The sequence below is a fragment of the Syngnathus floridae genome, chromosome 6, assembly GCF_059516105.1.
Source record: "Syngnathus floridae isolate MCC-2025c chromosome 6, RoL_Sflo_1.0, whole genome shotgun sequence".
In the NCBI taxonomy this organism is placed as follows: Eukaryota; Metazoa; Chordata; class Actinopteri; order Syngnathiformes; family Syngnathidae; genus Syngnathus; species Syngnathus floridae.
In genome coordinates, this window is record NC_142418.1 from 14,002,709 (window position 1) to 14,021,492 (window position 18,784).

At 38.7% G+C, this 18,784-nt stretch overlaps 1 protein-coding gene across 3 annotated transcripts; it reads left to right on the plus strand.

Moving 5' to 3' along the window:
• Positions 1 to 494: 494 nt before the first annotated feature.
• Positions 495 to 18,335, plus strand: septin15 (septin 15). 3 transcript variants are annotated; one of them, XM_088378802.1, is made up of 13 exons: positions 495 to 815; positions 2,710 to 2,806; positions 5,698 to 5,804; positions 7,666 to 7,766; positions 7,869 to 8,003; positions 8,357 to 8,474; positions 8,572 to 8,664; positions 9,113 to 9,209; positions 14,191 to 14,242; positions 14,447 to 14,572; positions 15,074 to 15,209; positions 15,462 to 15,607; positions 16,053 to 18,335. In XM_088378802.1, the coding sequence occupies exons 1-13, from the start codon at positions 777 to 779 to the stop codon at positions 16,090 to 16,092; spliced, it is 1,287 nt and encodes a 428-aa protein (XP_088234928.1). In that variant the 5' UTR covers positions 495 to 776; the 3' UTR covers positions 16,093 to 18,335. The 3 variants fall into 3 exon arrangements, with proteins under 3 accessions (XP_088234928.1, XP_088234927.1, XP_088234929.1); XM_088378801.1 differs by having other exon boundaries at positions 498 to 815; positions 2,707 to 2,806; XM_088378803.1 differs by lacking the exon at positions 495 to 815 and adding an exon at positions 2,135 to 2,251 and having other exon boundaries at positions 2,707 to 2,806.
• Positions 18,336 to 18,784: the final 449 nt, after the last annotated feature.

The window sequence follows — 18,784 nt, forward strand, 5'->3', positions numbered from 1 at the left end:
ACGACCCCCTCTTTTTCAAGACTCACGTTTGAAAAAAGACTTTTTGAACACCAAATTTAATTTTTATGATTGAAACAGTTAAATCGACCATTTGAGAGAATCCATATGGTATATGACGCGGACCGCTACGATGAAGCATTTGCTCTGGCTGCCACAAAATCACTCGCTGACTGAATTACGACTTCCCGTAAGCAAGTTCCAGATAACACAGGAAGTTTAGCGCAGCTCTTTTTCAAAACAAGAGTTTTGAGCCTCAAGTGCGTCACTGGCTAAAATGTGATTTGCGTCGATGCTACTATTTTGAAGTATTAAATACAGGAAGGTAAATAACTGTCTTAGTTCCTGCATGGAAATAAAACACAATTTTACTGTTGTATGACTGTAAGGTACATGAATTAGAAAACGAAACCTCAAAATGCTATCTCGCGAGAAAATAATTAAAACATAATGTTTGAGCTCTAGAGAATAACGTTTCAGTCAAAAATCCAATTTTATCTTGAAGTTTCCGGACGGAAATAGGGTCGAGTACAATCACAGTAAAAAACAGTAGTGGACCAAATCTGGCATCGTATTTGCTTCTCTGACATTCTTCTGTCGGTTGTGTAGCTAAATCCTCAAATATATACGAGTTGTTTACTTTGACGCACGGTGGTTTAGTTTAATCTCAAGAAAGCCCACTCGGAGGAATAAGAACCGCGCGTTTCTTATCATTCCGTCATTCTCTTGGACGCTTGTCGGTGACTGTCCATTGCAGACTGGGCGGTGACAGCATTACCATGATCGAACGACCAGAAACTGCAGTTCCCAGCATTGCTGTAAGTCTCTTTTTTTTGCAGCAACCACGCGTAAAACCATTGTCATTATTGTATGGTTGCTTGAAATATTAACAACTCATTTCAAAAAGACTCAATCCTCTCAATCAACCTCGGTTGACCCCGTTAGCCCCTGTTAGCTTTCTCCCCCTCACATGCAATGTAGTCCTTTCAGAATTGGGACGTTGAAGCGTCTTTACGCATTCGTTCTTGAAAAGAACGCTACAAACTGGTGCGTGGCGGGGATGATTATAATTTGGAGTTTGAATTCATGCAGTCATCTGATTTGTTTTCATTGTAGCAGAAATCAGCACTACAATCACAGCAACTGTTTCGGGTAATTCATGTGCATTTTCACACTGTCATGGGCTGGCAGGGTATTAAAACATGCGGAATGAAAATTCCACACTGCTCTCCCCTCTATTAAAAGCTACTCAAGAATTAAAAGCTGCTAGGGCACATTGAACTTGCAGCATCACCAGCAGGATTCTTGTGACGTCATGGTTTTTAATGTAGTGAACCACACAGCTACTATAATGTAGACTGGGGGAAGGGTTTACATGAACAATATGGGCTGTGCTTTCCAGCCATTTTATCACTCTCTTCTCTCCTCTTACATATTTTTCCTCGGGTGTACCACATTACTAAGGGAATATGAAGCCAACAAAATCTTGCTACCACATTCCACCAAAACCCTTCACGTTTTTTTTTTTGTATGCCAGCATCATTTTATGTGTGCATGCATGTTTCTCGTAGGTGGGATAAGCCATCCTATTATGTAATGCAGTATTTGCTCCCTTACCACCTACACTCACAACTTGGAATAGAATTGGTTAAGTGCTTCAGGATAGCTCATTGGAGCTGCAAATATATTGACAGGGTAGATGGTTATGTCCTGTTTAAATGCAGGCCCGTCTGTCTATAATGGATGTTGTGGGATGCCATTGAATGTTGGTATCTAATGTTAACTTTTCTTTTAGAATGCATAACATGGCTGGGAACATAAAAGCTCTTTTATTGCATTGATCTTGTAAGGATATTAAGAATACTGGCAATTTAGCTCAAGCATAACCTCAGTGAGACAAAAGTGCATATCACTAGTCTTGTATTAATCATTTCTAATCATTGTTTATTTGTCATTTTTTTTAGTTTGATTGCATGTCATGTGAGTACAGAGCAGCATTCACATTATACGCGGTAGAGCCTGAAAGGTTGCAGGCAATCCAACGATCAATTGATTTTGCCTATCGTAGCGTGTAGGACAGTTTGGCAGGCAGGGTGTTGGGTGCAGTAGGGGGTTTATTCGAGAGTACAGTGTTAGATAAGGGAGTCATAGGCAAGAGAAGCGGTGCTGGGGTACACCTCATGGACTGAACAGATCGCAACCAGGCGCTTTTGACCTGAGATTTTCATCACATCACATGGAAATGATTCAAAATGTAGGCTATTGCACAATGAGATGTTGCGGTATCGTAGTCTGTACTGTATATATATGTATGGGTGTGAATCTTTTTGTCACTATTGATTTGTTTCACTTGATCTTCGCTGCATCAAGAACCCCAAATCTTGCTTATCCCAGGTCTGCCTGTCCTTTTACCACCCTCGTATGTATTGCCAGCTGCTCTTTACTTCAAAATAGCCCTGCTTCTGTTAGACATAGCAATTCTAATTGCAGGTTCATTTCAAACAAGATTGTTTTGATTTGTTAATCTTTGAACAGCTCCAGTTGTGTTTATATACATATATCTAAGGAAAAGTTTTGTTATATCAATAATGGATTCTTAATGCTGTATGTTGTTAATACTTTATGACAAACAAAACACTTCGCATGTAACGTATTTTTGTACTGATTTGCTTATGTTAAACCATTGCCTTTGTGTCTTTTGTGTATCAGCAGCGGAACCTGGAGGGCTATGTGGGATTTGCTAATCTTCCCAACCAGGTGTATCGGAAGTCCGTTAAAAGAGGCTTTGAGTTTACATTAATGGTTGTCGGTAAGTAAGAATCCTCTGTGTCAACCACTTGTATCTGCTTTTCTCAGCATGTTTTGAATATGTGTGTTGATGGGTCACCAACACAAGTTGAAAGAATTCAAAGTATTTCAGGCATTTAGTACACTCATCTGCTTAAGGTGAGAAGACAGTTTATGCAGTGATTTATGACCCCGTGTGGCTTTGCTGTAAATCACCCGAGTAGTCATTTACGAAAATATCATTTGTTTGAGCTGGAGAGTTGAGTTTTCCATCACAGCATTGTCGTAGATCCCTTTGACACATTTTAAATACATCAAATCAAATCAATTTTTATTTTCCAAGTTTGAGCATGCCAAATAAGGAATTTGACTCCGGTACATCTCGTTCACATGTGCAAAAATGAACAATTATTCTCAAACATCCCCTGATCTTAAACTCCCAGGAGGGCAAAGGAAATACTCAAAACTCCTACTAGGGGAAATGAGAAACCTTGAGAAGAGACCACAGATGGGAGGATCCCTCTTCCAGAATGACCAGGCTGGTATGGATGCAGAGAGGACACATAGTACAAATAATATAGACAATTCAAAGATGAAGCATCGAGAGCAGGATGTTATTGCACAGCACTGTCTCTGAGACTCTAAGAGTGGTGTGAGTTCATCAGAGTGACAGCCTGGGGGAAGAAGCTGTCTCTAGGTCTGCTGGTTTTGCCGTACAGCGGCTCTGTACCACCGTCTGGAGGGGAGTAGTTCGAACATACTGCAACCTGGATGAGAAGATTCTGTAGAGATGTTACTTACACCTTTCCTGGTCCTGGACAGGTACAAGTCCCAGATAGATGGGAGGTTGATCCTTGCAAAAGTCTTTCATTACAGTGAATAGTATTGCAGTCAATATTATGGTACCTTTATTTACGATGTGTATGACGCGTCTACAGAAAACACGAGCGCACCTTGATTCTAATTTAGTGGAGTTCAGTGTAGTTTGTCTAATTGGAGCTGCTGTCATTTACAGTACCCGCCGAACCGATTTGAACACCCGAGTAGATCTGGTACCTCCACTGTCGCCACAGTTCAATTATCAGATTCACTGAAGGCAAAAAATGCCAATTCGCATATTTTTGACACACAAATTGCGATGCGAACCCGTTTATTTGAAATTACAAACATCAAACTAATTCTTCTGTTGTCGCTGTTGATTGCCTCGTGCACATGAGCATGCTTGCTTGCTCATTCAAAGCACTTAAGCGAAGTCTCTAGCTCATTTCTCATCCCCCATTCTCACAGCTGCTATTTTGAGATGCACGTGCCGGCTGTGACCCCGGCACGTTTCAATTCTGATTCATTCTCCAGGGGATCACGTGTGACTCTAACTTGGTCTTCAAATTATATTAGGATATCAATGGTCAGGTTTTTGTGAAGTTTGGAGTTGAAGTGGGATGATTATTCCTCTGAGGGATCATGCTGATAACTATCACTAACAAAACTGATGACCTTTGCCCATTTTAATTTTCATACTATGCTTGCATCAAGTACCTTGATACCAATACCAAAATCATACCATGACAAAAATCTACAAATCAAAGAAAGGGCTGTAAAAATACAAACTCAAATTCCCTGAATAATCGATAGGATAATTGATTCCAAAAAGATTACCGTATTTTCCGCACCACAAGGCGCTTTGGGTTAAAAGGCGCAGACTCAATTCCGGGGGCTTTTCTGTACTTATTTCACACATAGGCATTATAGGGTGCATGCTTTCCATGACTTACGGTGAACAAAGCAAGACATAACAGGCGCAAGACGGTGAGTTTAGTTCAGGGGTCAGCAACCTTTCTTAAACCGAGAGCTAATATTATTGCAATATTTAACATGTACGGTGCCTAAAGAAATGACATTTTTATTGTCTAATAAAGATTTTTTTTTCATGCTGCAAAATGAACTGGCTCTATCTATTCTTAGCTAATTAATTGTCTCTCAACTGTTGGATGGTGATGCACATTTAAGTTTGCGTCTGACTGGTCAAATTCAGACAAAATCACACAATTGTGTAAGAAATTTGTTGCATGTCTTTATGAGATGCATATCGCATGGGTCAATTTCGCAACATTGATTTTTTTTTAACAATACATTGTGAGCCCTACTCCGCAGGGATGTTATGGTTTGAATTAAAGGTTACAGGAAATATCTGGGTTGACATCCAAGCAAAAGAAGGCTATTGACCGTTGTTGAGGACAAATGGGACTGTTGCACGGGGTAACGATATTAGTATCGTACAGTGATATTTAGGAGTTAAAAACTGCTTGATGCCATTTATTTTTACCACCGGTATTTAAAAAAAAAAAGGCAGCGTGGCACATTAACTGTCAAGCGGGTTATTATGTTATTATAATAGATTAATAATTGTTTACATCTACATCAGAAGTAAATTATTTCTTCCCTTGTGTTGTGCATGCGGGTGTGTCTGTGTGTTTACATCTACTCTTGCAATCAAAGCTGACCCTCAGGAAAAATAAAGATTTTCTAAATCCAACCCAGTCAAACAACATTATTGACTGAGTTAATGAATGAGCTGAAATGCGACAGAACTAGGCCAACGAGGAAAAATAGAACAAATTGAATTGTGGTCGCCCTGATTGGTTTGAGATTTGTATCTAGGGCTAGAGAAAAAAATTGATTTATTTAATAAAGGAAAAGCCACTGTAGTAGTGTATAAGTGAAATCTGGACTAAACTGGATAAGCATACATCGGATCACTTTTTTTTCCTTTCACAGCTGCTGTAATACAAAAATAATAAATGACAGCTTTCTTAAAAATTTAAGTTTTTCAATATTCTGCCTTTACTCTATGTATTCAAAATAATTGACTCGTTTTAGACCTTTATCTGACAACTTGCCTTTGTGTGTCCGTAGGTGAGTCAGGTCTTGGAAAATCAACACTTATTAACTCCCTCTTTTTGACTGATCTTTACTCCAAGGACTACCCAGGGCCATCACAGCGCATTAAGAAGACTGTACAGGTGAGCTGCCTAAAACAATCTTTAGGCTCGCACCCTCAATGGTGTGATTCTCTGATGATCACCGCATTTTTCTTTGGTGCTGGTTTTTCCCATTGGTGGTCATTTTTTCCCAACCAACTGACCTTATGAATGAACGTGAATCTGGGCAAAGTAGGGCCTGTGGGCAAGCCACATCCAGTTTATCCAAACTCTTTGCAGCCTATAGGAAGTCAAATTAACAAATGCATGTATTTTGATGTGCATGGTTGTCAGTGCAAGCCAAATAGAATAGTGACTTGTCCACAGTTTTGCCAACTTGAACTACTTCCAACTGCTTTTCATTGAACTCACCAGCATACATAGAGAACATAGAGACTATTCACTTCCTCGTAGGCTGCTATGTCAGCATTTCCAAATATGGTCACCCTGGCCACTGAGGCACCATCGCCTTTTCACACTGCCTCACTTCTCTTTCACATTAAACGAGTGCAGTATGAAAACATCTCTGCTCTTCTCCATGCCTTCATAAACCATTTCAATCATTTCGAAGTTTGAACGATTTTAGGAAGAAAACAATCCTTCGAAATAAAATTCCGTAGCCATTGAAGGCCGTATTATTTGGACCACAGCACACTAAAAATACTCAAGGTGAAAAGAGGGACAAGAATCTGAACAACACTTGGATTACCGGGAGAGCTGCAGAAGACAGCAACAAGTATGGGAAAATTCCTTACACGAGGGCCTTCTTTTTTTTTCCTTGTATGGTTGTGTTAAAACAGAGCAGGAGACAGGCAGGCCTGTGTAGCTGTAAGGAGTATACATACGTACGTAGAGGAAAAAAAGCAAGGGAGGACTTCAGGAAAGAAATGGCTGAAAGTGGGGCAAGACTGTGTGCCCTGTGATTGGCTGGCAACCAGTTCAGGGTGTCCCCCGCCTACTGCCCGATGACGGCTCCAGCAAGCCCGCGTCCCCCGTAGGGACAAAGCGGTACAGAAAATGGATAGATGGATTGTTTAAAACTAATCAGTTACTCAAGTAAGGTTAATGAGTGGTGCATGTTGTGAGTAGTGATTAGCGTGTTTGTATTCCAGAATAATCCCAAATTCCAACAGATCATATTGTGTTTTAATGATGTATTTGGCTTGCCAACATCTTTGAGGGATTTGTCCCTCTGTTGGACTTAACAAAAATGGTTCCAAAGTTCAGATTTTGGTTATTCTGATTTGTTTTACAAGATGAGTTGATTTCGTAAACATAGCATGCCAAATTACTGCTGTGCACACGTGTGTTTGTGCACGCACGTGTGTGCGTGTTCGTAACCACTAGCCTGCATATTTGTGCGACCGTTCTTGCATGCACAGCTGTACAGACAGTTGATTTGGTTTGTGGAAGCTGAAGAATGTTTGTTCTAGAGTACGAGGGCTGCAGTTTGTCAAAGGGGTGATCCAAAAATAAGTAGACGTCCTTGTGAAAGTATGTGGGTTGTACGACCTCAACGGAGTAACTGCAGGAAATGGTAAATCTACAATAGGCTGGGTTGATTCTGAAAATGTGACTTGTGGGATGAGCAGACAATTTAATGGAGTAGTTATTTTTCTTTGATTCAAGCTAAATTTCAAGTGACGTAAACCATGTGGTGAATCGTTAGCCCTTTTATTGGTATGTATCGTATCGTTGAAAAAATATCGTTACACCCCTACTAATCACCCTTCAGATGTATTGAAGCCTGATTAAGAATGTGTTTCCTGATTTTTTTATTATTATTATTTATTTTTAACCTGCACACAGAACTTTATGCTCCCGCAGCATTACTATCAACTTGCCTGCTGCGCGTACTTGGAATTACAGTCTTGTAAAATAATGGATGGTATGCATGTTTCAGGTAGAGCAATCAAAGGTGCTCATAAAAGAAGGGGGGGTCCAGTTGACTCTCACAATTGTTGATACACCAGGATTTGGAGATGCCGTGGACAACAGTAACTGGTTAGTGACTTTCTTGGTTGTTTCATTGATTCCGTCAGTCTAATTTTCATACTTTTAAAAGTTTATTTTTTTTCTTGTTTCTGTATATTTGATCCTTTTCAGCTGGCAGCCCGTCATCAATTATATTGACAGTAAGTGTGAGGACTTCCTAAATGCAGAATCAAGGGTGAACCGCAGATCAATGCCAGACAACAGGGTCCATTGCTGTCTATACTTCATTGCGCCCTCTGGACACGGGTAGGAGAAACATCTAATCTCATTAGGTTTTGGATGCAACACTTCTCATATGTAGTAAAAATATTTCACATTGTAGTCCAAGTTCAACTACAATTAGACACTAATTGTTATAATGTTTTCAATCTGGGGCTCCAAAAACCCCAAAGGGTCATTTTTTTGTAGTACTCTTCAATTACTGACATTATTATAATTTGTTGCATGTCAGTTGATCTTGTCGTGTGCCATCCGTTGTTGGGCGGGATGGCTCAGTGGTAGTGGTCCTCTCCCAAGCCAGAAATTGGGGGTTCGATCAAAAGGTAGAAAAGCATTATACAAGTTCAGCCCATTTATACCCCTCTCTGTTTATTCTTCAGATTAAAGCCACTTGACATCGAGTTTATGAAGAGACTCCATGACAAAGTCAATGTCATTCCTCTTATTGCAAAAGCTGACACTCTGACCCCAGAGGAATGCCAGCTTTTTAAGAAACAGGTATTTGGGAACTATAACATGAGTCATCTCTGGATAAGCCATGCTTGCTTCTCTGGAAATGTTTATTTGACTTTAGTATTATATCATTTTTTTGTAGATAATGAAAGAGATCCAGGAGCACAAAATCAAAATTTATGAATTCCCAGATACAGACGATGATGAGGACAACAAGCTGATCCGGAAGATCAAGGTACTGGACCACAAAATGTTAGTAGTCAGCTGAGAGAATAAATGAATGCCAAAGGTAAGTCTGTCTGTCTTTGAGATCATTTCCATCGCTTGCAGGTTCGCCCCAGTTTTAGCTGCAGCTTATCGACAAACTAATTCATGTAACATGGCCCCAGTAACCTCTGGCCAAAACAAAACATGGTATCTACTCACCTTTTTCCAAATGATTCCAATCGACAGTGTTCATATTAACATGGACAGTATCTGAGCCGAAACATTTCTAGGGTATAAAAAATATTGAAAATTGTACTAAAAACCTTACTTCTTCAAGCCAGCTGTGGTTTTAGTCATCTACAGTATGTAGCCTCTTCTAAAGGCTTTATTGCCATATGATACATCAATTACAATAATTGTGATAGTAAAACCCCACAAAAAAAAAATAACTGTTTTTTTTAATCACTTCACGCCAGGAGAAGATGCCGCTGGCTGTGGTTGGCAGCAACGTGGTAATCGAAGTGAATGGGAAGAAGGTCAGAGGTCGCCAGTACCCGTGGGGTGTGGCAGAAGGCAAGTTTAAACCAAGTCATTTGCCAGAAAGAAATTATAATTTTTAGGGAATCTAAGTCTTCGCTCTTTGGATGTTGTAGCATTTTGCAAGGTGTTTCAGAACAGAGGCTCATACCTGTATGTTCTTAAATCCCTTTTTATCCTCAAAATGTATTAACTGCCAGGTGATAAAATAATTGTTTTCAAAATGTGATTATGTGATTGTGTTAATCAAAGTCAGTTCCAATAATTGCAGTTTCCCCTCTGGAAGGTGATTCATATAAGGGCTGTTCAACCTAAATATCTTTTACATTTTTGCAAATAAAAAGGCGGGCTGAACGAATTTGAGAAATATTCTCTACTATTTTCTATAATACAAACCACCTATGTCAGTTTATCATTGGGCGCTTGAACACAGTGCGCCGTATAATCAGGTGTGCCGTATATATGGACCAATATTGAGGCACTACAGCAGGCGTGCGCCTTATAGTGCGGAAATTACGGTACTACATTCTGATGTTGATTCGAATTTGATTAATTGTCCAGTTCTATTGGAAAGTACCAATTGCAAAATGTCCCTCTGAATATTAATGCATTTTGAGATAGATTTATCATGACAGTTAATACATTGTTTGCATTTACTCCCAGTGTTTTTCCCCCCACAACCAAATCAGAACATTCCTTCTGGTGATTATTGGCCCCTATCCTGGTCGGGATTCCGGAAAGGCAGACTGGATCTTTGGTGTCTTGAAATATATTCCTGACACGAAGCATCCAGCTGATGTACACGATTTTCACCTTGTTTTTATTTATGCTAGAATTGTCTGTAAGATGATCATTTATTAGTCTTTCACATTTTCATTCTTTCCTTTCTCTCCCTTTTCTGTTTTTTTTTCTTTCATTCTTTTCCATGACTGACAGAGGGCATATTTGGTAAACAGATCTAGCCTTGTCTTTATGTTAACCCCATTTTGTCTCCTTCAATTTCCCATCAAAGCATCCCTGACCTTAATCTTTCCATCACTCCTTTCCTCTGCACCCTCCGCTCACATCATTAGGCTGAAGATCATCAACCTGACCAATGCTTTTATCAGACTTGGGCGTGATACTGATACTGAACATTGAAATCATGAAACATGCCCTGCTTTCACGAGATGAGGTTATATTAAAATAACATAGCCAGATAAAGCAGTGGATTTCAAAATCACTTATTTTTTTGTAGTTTGTTGACCCAAAGCTCATAGGTATCCAAACATTCATGATACTCATGTCTTGCAGATGCACCATGACCATATTGTATAGTTCTTGCATTTTACCCAACAACATAAAATGCTGTACTCGGAAATCTTGTTGGTTGGTGTAAACGTTACAAGTCAAATGTTTTTTTTCCCTTTCTTTTCAATATACCTCAAACTCTAACACCTAATCTCAAACTTGCTTGATTTTAAACTTCATTGAAAAACCCTGTAAATTATTTCTTTATTGATTTACCTTGGTGTGTATTTATCAATCTTAAATGTTTCAGTTCATCTAATTTATTTTAATATCTCACGAAACAACCTAAGTAAACATAAAATGTAGTTTCCAAATGTATAATTGGGTTGGTACGCTGTATTTCTGAGAATTTGGACACCCTACGCACTCGCACCCCCGACAGCGAACGCGCAATTGAAGGTGAAAACATTCTACGCATTAAGTTACATCTTTGTGCCTCCAGGCATTGCTAATCATCTCATCAGACAGTTGTTACATGAATGTAACGGTTGTATTAAGAATGGGTTGAATGGTCATGGCTCTGTGGCGTTGGAATTAACTGGAAAATTACTTTCTCACTTTTGCCTAATAGATTAAGATTACTCCCCCTTAATATATAAAAGAATAATTTCGAAACCCCATTTGGTTGTGTTTGTGGGATATTAAAATTAGCTCAGTGATTCCTAACATTAAGTTGAGCTAAATATGTGAGTGGCCGTTGGGATAAGGAATTAAGAAGGGTCCATTCTTTTCCATGGCAGTGTACTTAAATGTAGTTACTGCCAAAAGTAATAGCAATGAGGAAAAAATAACTACTGTGTAAAAAGGCAACAGATGATGATTTCTGGTGTCTTTCATTCAGACATCAAAGTACAGTCTGATGAGAATATATTTATCATGCTTTAAATAGCTATTTTGGTTTTTGTCCCAGGTCTGATGCTGTGGCTAGTCTCGAGAAAATAATTTCAAAGCCGTTTCAAGCTAAAGCTGCGATGCATTCCACTAACACCATGGGTCCCGTCTTTGCTTCGAAAGTAGTTCTTCAAGTAGTACAGCTACATATATCTGCCTGCTACATCATGTGATTCCATTTCCTGTGTTTGACTCAAACACAGGGACGTATAGGCTCAGGTTAGAAATGTTGGCCAGAAAGTTATCACTGAACAAAGCTGGGATCCATGATCCTCACATATTTTGAATAGATCCATGAGCTCATATTGTAGCAGTGCAAGTTATGTAATGTTGCTTTATCATTATTTTCATTCATTTGCATTCCTAAGCTTTACAAAATATACAAACATGCATGCCTTTGCATGTTTCCAATGGGTGATTGTAAGCGTCTAACATAAAATATATAGTCATTTATCATCATACAGGTAGATTTAAAAAAAATGGCAACTATAACGACACATGAAGCCCACGGGCCCAAAACACCTGATGAATCGTTGCACTATTCTTTAAAATGATCACTGATTGACGGATAGACAAGATGGTTAAGAATAAGTCATCAGGTATTTTCTGCCTAAAGAATCAAATTACTTCTGTTAACAAGCCATTTTGGTTTTTCTCCTTGAAATCCAAGAGATCCTTGTTTGTCTCCTTAAAATTGCTCCCCCAGCTGGTCTTGCATAATTCCTCTGACAAATACCCAACTCTCCCACTCCCTTTAGAACCCCTGCACTCTTAAGCCAGTCAGTGTGGATACTTGCAGGTTATGATGATGACCTGGGCCAAATCTGGGCTGCTTTTAGGACAGAATCGACATCTGACATTTTAAAACCCCAGTTACTCCAGACCCAGATTTTGCCCCCAATGGGCTCGGACAGTAACTGAAAAACCATACCCCTCCCCTTCGTCAGAGCTCCCTCCTCTAGAAGATACAGGAGGTCAGTGGCTGGCTTGGGAGGCCAAGGTGAAAGACTGCTTAAGTTTCATCAATGGTAAGGTGTCCTACTTCTTCCCTGTCCCGATGAAAATTGCCTACCAGTAAGGAGCAGCGTTTTCAATGAAGAAGAGGCTGTCAATTTCGATATATTTTGCATATTATCACATTCATCCTTAGCAGCTGTTTGTCTGCAGTCCTTTTCCAGAATCCCATCTGATCATTAACCATGGCTGTGTAGTTAAACTATGGGTAACATCACTAACTATCCAATCATAAAACAGTTTTGAACAACAAGTCTGTATCGTTATAATATTTTTTGTTTGTCTGATATACAGTGGAGGCGTTCTTAGATAAGAAGTCAGCTATGGCAAAATTTATTTTGTCATTGTAGTTTGCAAGCTGCATTATGCAAGTACTGTATAAGTCCTAAAATGTCACTGGCTGGATTAAGGAAGTCCTTATTTCGTAAAAATAAATCATTTCAAAACTATATGCACCTAATGTGAACTAGGTTTGAAACTCAGTTTGAAAAAGAGGTGGAATTATTTTTAGAAAAGAGTAAAAAAAAAAAACTCTTAACTAGCAGTTATGTGCATAATTGGCCAATCACTTTTAAAGGTAATGAACACAAACATGGCATTATTTAAAGTGATTCTTATTAACCCCAAATAAAGTTCAGATTCTGTAGTAGGGGTACACGGTGAAAATGAGTACTTTAGTACTTGCCAATACTGGGTACCAATACTCGATATTACCAGTAGGTGTTCCAGTTGTGATTATAAAAAGTGTTTTACTTTAAACAAATATTGTTGAAAAACACAAAAGTTTATTAAACATAGCATATGTTTCCCTCAAATAAAACACGTCATTACTGACATTATGGCATCCACAGTAACTGCATGTTTTACTAACAATCATGCACAATCTGGTAGATAAACAATCATAAATATGAATGCCATGCGTTAAAGACAAAATAAACTAAATTAAAAATACAAGACGGCACGTCTGGTTCGGCCTAGAGTCGACCAGAGTCTATGACAGGACTTCAGAAACTAGGTCTTACCAGATGGCCCGCTGCCGAAATTCCCTGTGTGGTAGCCTCCATCACCACCTAAATGGAGTTTATCTATTTTGTCGAGTATAATCTACAGTCAGCTAATGAAGTGAATGACAAAGTCTTTTATTATTTGACTTGATCAGTATTTTCACACAGTTGACATGGTTCTGACTCCACCTGCCTGGAAGTTATATCTAATGTGGTACCAATTTGCATTTTTGCAAGTATGAATACAGACGGAGCCTTGACTGTCGGTATCAGTGAGTCCCGAGTGTTGAATTTGAGGATCAGTAGACTCACATGGATCAGAAATATTTAATATTCGGTTATCAGAGTAAGATTTGTAATACATGACTATTTTTTTTGTTTTACTTTTCAAGGACCCCGTATTTTTCAGTCAACATCTTTGTGCACACAAATTTGTAACCTCTTATGAAATCTCTTTGTTTCTTCGCTTTTAATATTTACCAACCTATCTTGGTAAATATCTTAATGATACCCCCTTCTCCAACCCATCTCTTTTTAATCTACAACAAATCTTATTAATTTATTGAATACGCTGACTCGTATGCGTTCATACCTTAAAATAATTCATGAACAGGCCTGTCATTAACCAACCTTTTACTTACTTATATATAGTCTAAGTAACCAAAACATTAACTGCAAAAATTAAGTCTAATTGCAAAATTTAAGCCTCCTCTTCCGTACTCACTGATTGCAGCAACCAATAATTTTGATGGGTAAACAACATGGTCACTCAGTCATTTTAATATCTGTGTCCCCACTTGTTTTTCTGTGTATTTCAGTGGAGAATGGGGAACACTGTGACTTTACTGTGTTGCGCAACATGTTAATCAGGTAAGACGCTGTGGACACTACATTAAACTGGTTAAAGGAAAATTCCCGTTAAGAAATGAGCCATTTTATAATGTCTCACACACACACACTTCCCAATTAGCTCACAACAACGCATGCCCAAATGCTTGGGGTGATTATCATGTCGAGTCCAGTTGTTTTTCATTCAACTCTTTGAATCTTCATAAAGATCTTTCCTATCAACAGGACCCACATGCAGGATCTGAAGGATGTCACCAACAACGTTCACTATGAAAATTATCGCAGTAAGAAACTTGCAGCTGTCACCTGTAATGGAGTGGATAACACCAAGACCAAAGGACAACTTACCAAGTAAGTCAAATATTAGTCATTTGCATTCCCTAAGTTAATACATGAAACATTTTATTATGCGTTGTCATCCATTGTATAAAGTATCTCACAAAATGGAGGAATTCATATACAACCTCAGTTCACACAACCTTTTGGACCGCAATGCTGTTGAGCAGCATGAAATATATTATCACAAAGACATGATGAATCTCATCGAAATTATTAAAATACACAGAGGAATTATTTAAATAGGATCTCATCATTTCTCAGGCTAGTTAATCTTGGGTAGCCATCCAAAGGTTTGCAAGATGGTGATCTTTTCAAGTGATTTGATTTGTGTGCATGGACACGGAACAATTTCAATTTCGAAGTCAAGGCACCACCAATGTTATATATTCATGTTCACTGTAAATATGAATATTCTATATTAGAAAATACTCAGATTCAGGCTCCTGTGTATATGCACTACTGAATATCAAGGAAAGGTAAGCAATTGAAAATAACTCATACTATTTTGAGCAGGAGTCCCTTGGCACAGATGGAAGAAGAGCGGAGGGAACATGTGATGAAAATGAAGAAGATGGAGGCAGAAATGGAACAAGTCTTTGAAATGAAGGTTAAGGAGAAGAAGCAGAAACTGAAGGATTCGGAGGCTGAGGTAAAACTGTGTTTCTATACGTCAGGGGATACCAACCTTTTCCAAAGTGAAGGCGAAGGGCTACCAATTATATACACAATTCTAAAATGAATTAAAAGAATCTTTTAAATGACTTTCATTAATAATAACGATGCCAAAATAAGCATAATGAATTATGTTCATTGTTCATATACTGCATCTCACAAAAATGAGAAAAAACAGACATTTTTGTTCTTTTTTTCTTTAATCTGTGCCTTCTGTTTCAATCTTCAGCTCGAGCGACGTCACGAACAAATGAAAAGGAACCTGGAGGCACAGTACAAAGAGCTTGAGGAGAAGAGGCGAGTGTATGAAGATGAGAAGGCCAACTGGGAGGCTCAGCAGAGAATCATTGAGCAGCAGAAATTGGATGCCTCTAAGTAAGTAACAAAACCCTCAAGCAATTTGAGCAGATTAATTTATTTACAATAGCTAAGGCTAGAAAGTCAAACGCACGTACAAAACATTTCACTCCAAACCTATTTAGCACCCTTTGTTTTTGCTGTTGACAGAAATTTGGGTTTGAAAACAGAAGCGAAATATTAAAGGAAGCAAAGACACAGCAAAGTACTACTGAATCTACTTCCATGTAACAATACAAAATATACTCCAAACCTGGAATAATCTTATTAGTCAAATACTGTAGCACAACTATTATTCCGAACACTACTGTGCTTCCACATAATAGGATTAGTTGGAAACACATGATTGGATCATGGAATGAATGTGCAAACTATAACTCTAATTATGACAATTGCGAAAAATGCAAACTAGAGAATGTGGCCCTTTATTTCCAACTAAACTTTTTTTTGTTTTCTCATCTAGGACAATGGAGAAGAACAAGAAGAAAGGAAAAATCTTTTGAAGGACTGATTTTGCTCCTCTTAAGTACCAGCTGTGGCCCTAAAATCCTTCTTTTTTGCTCACTCTTTCACACTTGCTCTCTCATACAAAAACACACACACACACAAACACACACACACACACGGAGTTACGAATATAACAGTATTGTTTTTTTGGCATTTCAGATATGACATGGCATATACACAGCCATGCAAAATGTTTCATGATGAACACCTGTGATTTTATTGGCGAATTCACGTGTTTGTAACATTGTGTTCCTCTTTATTTGTCCTGACAAAGAGGAGCTAATCCCGAGTTCCTCTGAGCTACAGTCTTCGCGTTAACTCATGGTGGGGACCATGCATTTATAAACGTTTTTAGTGTTAGTCCTTTGAGCTCTAGATATTCTTAGATTCCACTCTCCTACACTCCTTGTTTTCAAATAGACTCAATAGTACTAAATAATTTTGCAAATATTTTGGGAGAACACTTGGTGTATGTAAAATGCTTAAAAATAGATTTGACTGTATTTTTTTTTATAGTTTGAACAACGAATGAGAAGGAACCATTTCCTTCTATTCAGGAATAAACCCCTAAAATTTAGCATCTTAATCGGGAATAATAAATGTAATTTTGCGTTAAAAAGTACGACAGCTAAGGAGCCTACTGGTGTAAAACAGAACACTGGTGATTTGCTATGCTATTAATTTTGGGCGGCTCTCAAACTGTACTGGTGTGGTCTAATAAATTTGTTAAGCGCTACAAGTCAAGTTAACTGACTCAGGGGACTGCTACAAAATTGAGGTTGGAAATAAGACCCAGTCAAAAACTAGGCATTGCACTGAAGCCAATAACCTCTCAAAACACATGGCTGAAGTAGTGTCGTCTCATAGAAGCGAACTCATCGATAGAGCTGACACCATGAGGGTCTCAACGTTCCATCAATTTGAGACCGTCGGTAGGTGTCATGCTTCTTATTCGAGTTACCTCAGGTCGTTACCAGTTAGCAAACAGGAATTGTGCTCATAACACCAAATGTTGATTCTTGTTGATTGGTGATCACTATTAAAGCTGCAGACTGTTTGTGAAGAAAAAAATGCCAATTACTCACCACCCACTCATGATATTTTACATGATTAGGTCTGAAGGGAATCAGGATTCAGAGTGTTTTAGTTATGTGTGTTTTAAGGTCTATACAGCTCAAAGAGGGCCGGAGGGATTTGTAACCACAAAGTTGTCCTTGCAGTGTTTCTGAGTTGAACTTAAGATATTATGCAAAAGCCTCATTGGTGTCTATATATATATGGAGTTTTCCAGATTATAGTCATTACTAAAAAAAAAAAGGTTTTATATTGTGATGTAACAAGTGATGAGTGTTGTCAAGGACTTGAACCAGATTATGGCAGATGTTTTCACTTGCAGTAAAAAAATAGAAGTGAACAAGAAAAAAGAGATTCCCTTAACATTTCCTTCACCCTGTACTCCAAAGTGAAAACAAGTGTTTTAGAGACATCTAAAATAGCCTTATCTCAGATATTACTGTAATATAGTATCAAAATGCTTCCATAAAACCAACAAAGCTTGCTTGTCAAATAGAATATTGTATGTTCAGGCCAGAAGAGGAATGCTTTGAACCTTTACTATTTCTTACCCAGATTTGTCATGTTTTATTTTCTTATGACAGTATAATGCGTGTGGAAAAAGGACGGCTCCCGTATAGTTTTCTTAACATTTATATAAATCCAGTATCTTTCTATATTTTTCCATGCTGCATGGAGTGTTCTTGGTGGATTAACAGCAGATACTAAAGGGACAAACACTAGACCTTAGCACGTAAATATTGCTTCGGGGTATGATAGATAAGAAATAGTGTGTACATATTGGAGGCTGTTCAATTGCCTTTTTTTTTTTGTGTGATGTGCGTTTTGCTTATTTGTTTTCAAGAATTCTTAATCCTAGAAATAACCACTGAACATGTTATTTGAAAGACAGTGGAAGAACTAACTGTAATACAGACAACATATGAATTTATGAATCCCAGAACCTCTCCATTGTTCATTATTTTTTTATTTTATCATTATTATTCATCGATTTTCACAAAAGTGGTAGGCATTTCCGTTGACTCATTAAAATTGCTGGACCTTCTGGTAAGTGCATTTTTAAAAGTTTACTTTTTATGTTAGTTTTCTCCTAGCTTGTGTTATCAGGTCTCCTGTTTGTTACTGTACATTTATGTTATTAAAATTGACAAAATTTTGACCCCTACTTGTCCAACGCATCATTTTCGAACAACTTTCACACTTGAATTTTATGTGTCTAATGCGGGAGGGACTCGGAGTAGAGCCGCTGCTCCTCCACGTTAAGAGGAGCCAGATGAGGTGGCTCGGGCATCTCATCAGGATGCCTCCTGGACGCCTCCCTGGGGAGGTGTTCCGGGCATGTCCCACCGGTAGGAGACCCCGTGGACGACCCAGGATGCGCTGGAGAGACTATGTCTCTCAGCTGGCCTCGGAACGCCTTGGGATCCCCCGGGATGAGCTGGATGAAGTGGCTGGGGAGAGGGAAGTCTGGGAGTCCCTCCTAAAGCTGCTGCCGCCGTGACCCGACCCCAGATAAGTGGAAGAAGAGGGATGGATGGATGGATGGATGGATGGATGGATGGATGGATGGATGGATGGATGGATGGATGGATGGATGGATGGATGGATGGATGG

Bases quoted from the DNA above. Each gene is read 5' to 3' on its own strand.
- septin15 (XM_088378801.1), top strand. From the start codon at position 777: ATGATCGAACGACCAGAAACTGCAGTTCCCAGCATTGCT. The intron at 8,004-8,356 runs GTAGGAGAAACA...TTTATTCTTCAG, and splicing joins ATTGCGCCCTCTGGACACGG to ATTAAAGCCACTTGACATCG. The intron at 8,665-9,112 runs GTACTGGACCAC...ACTTCACGCCAG, and splicing joins AGCTGATCCGGAAGATCAAG to GAGAAGATGCCGCTGGCTGT.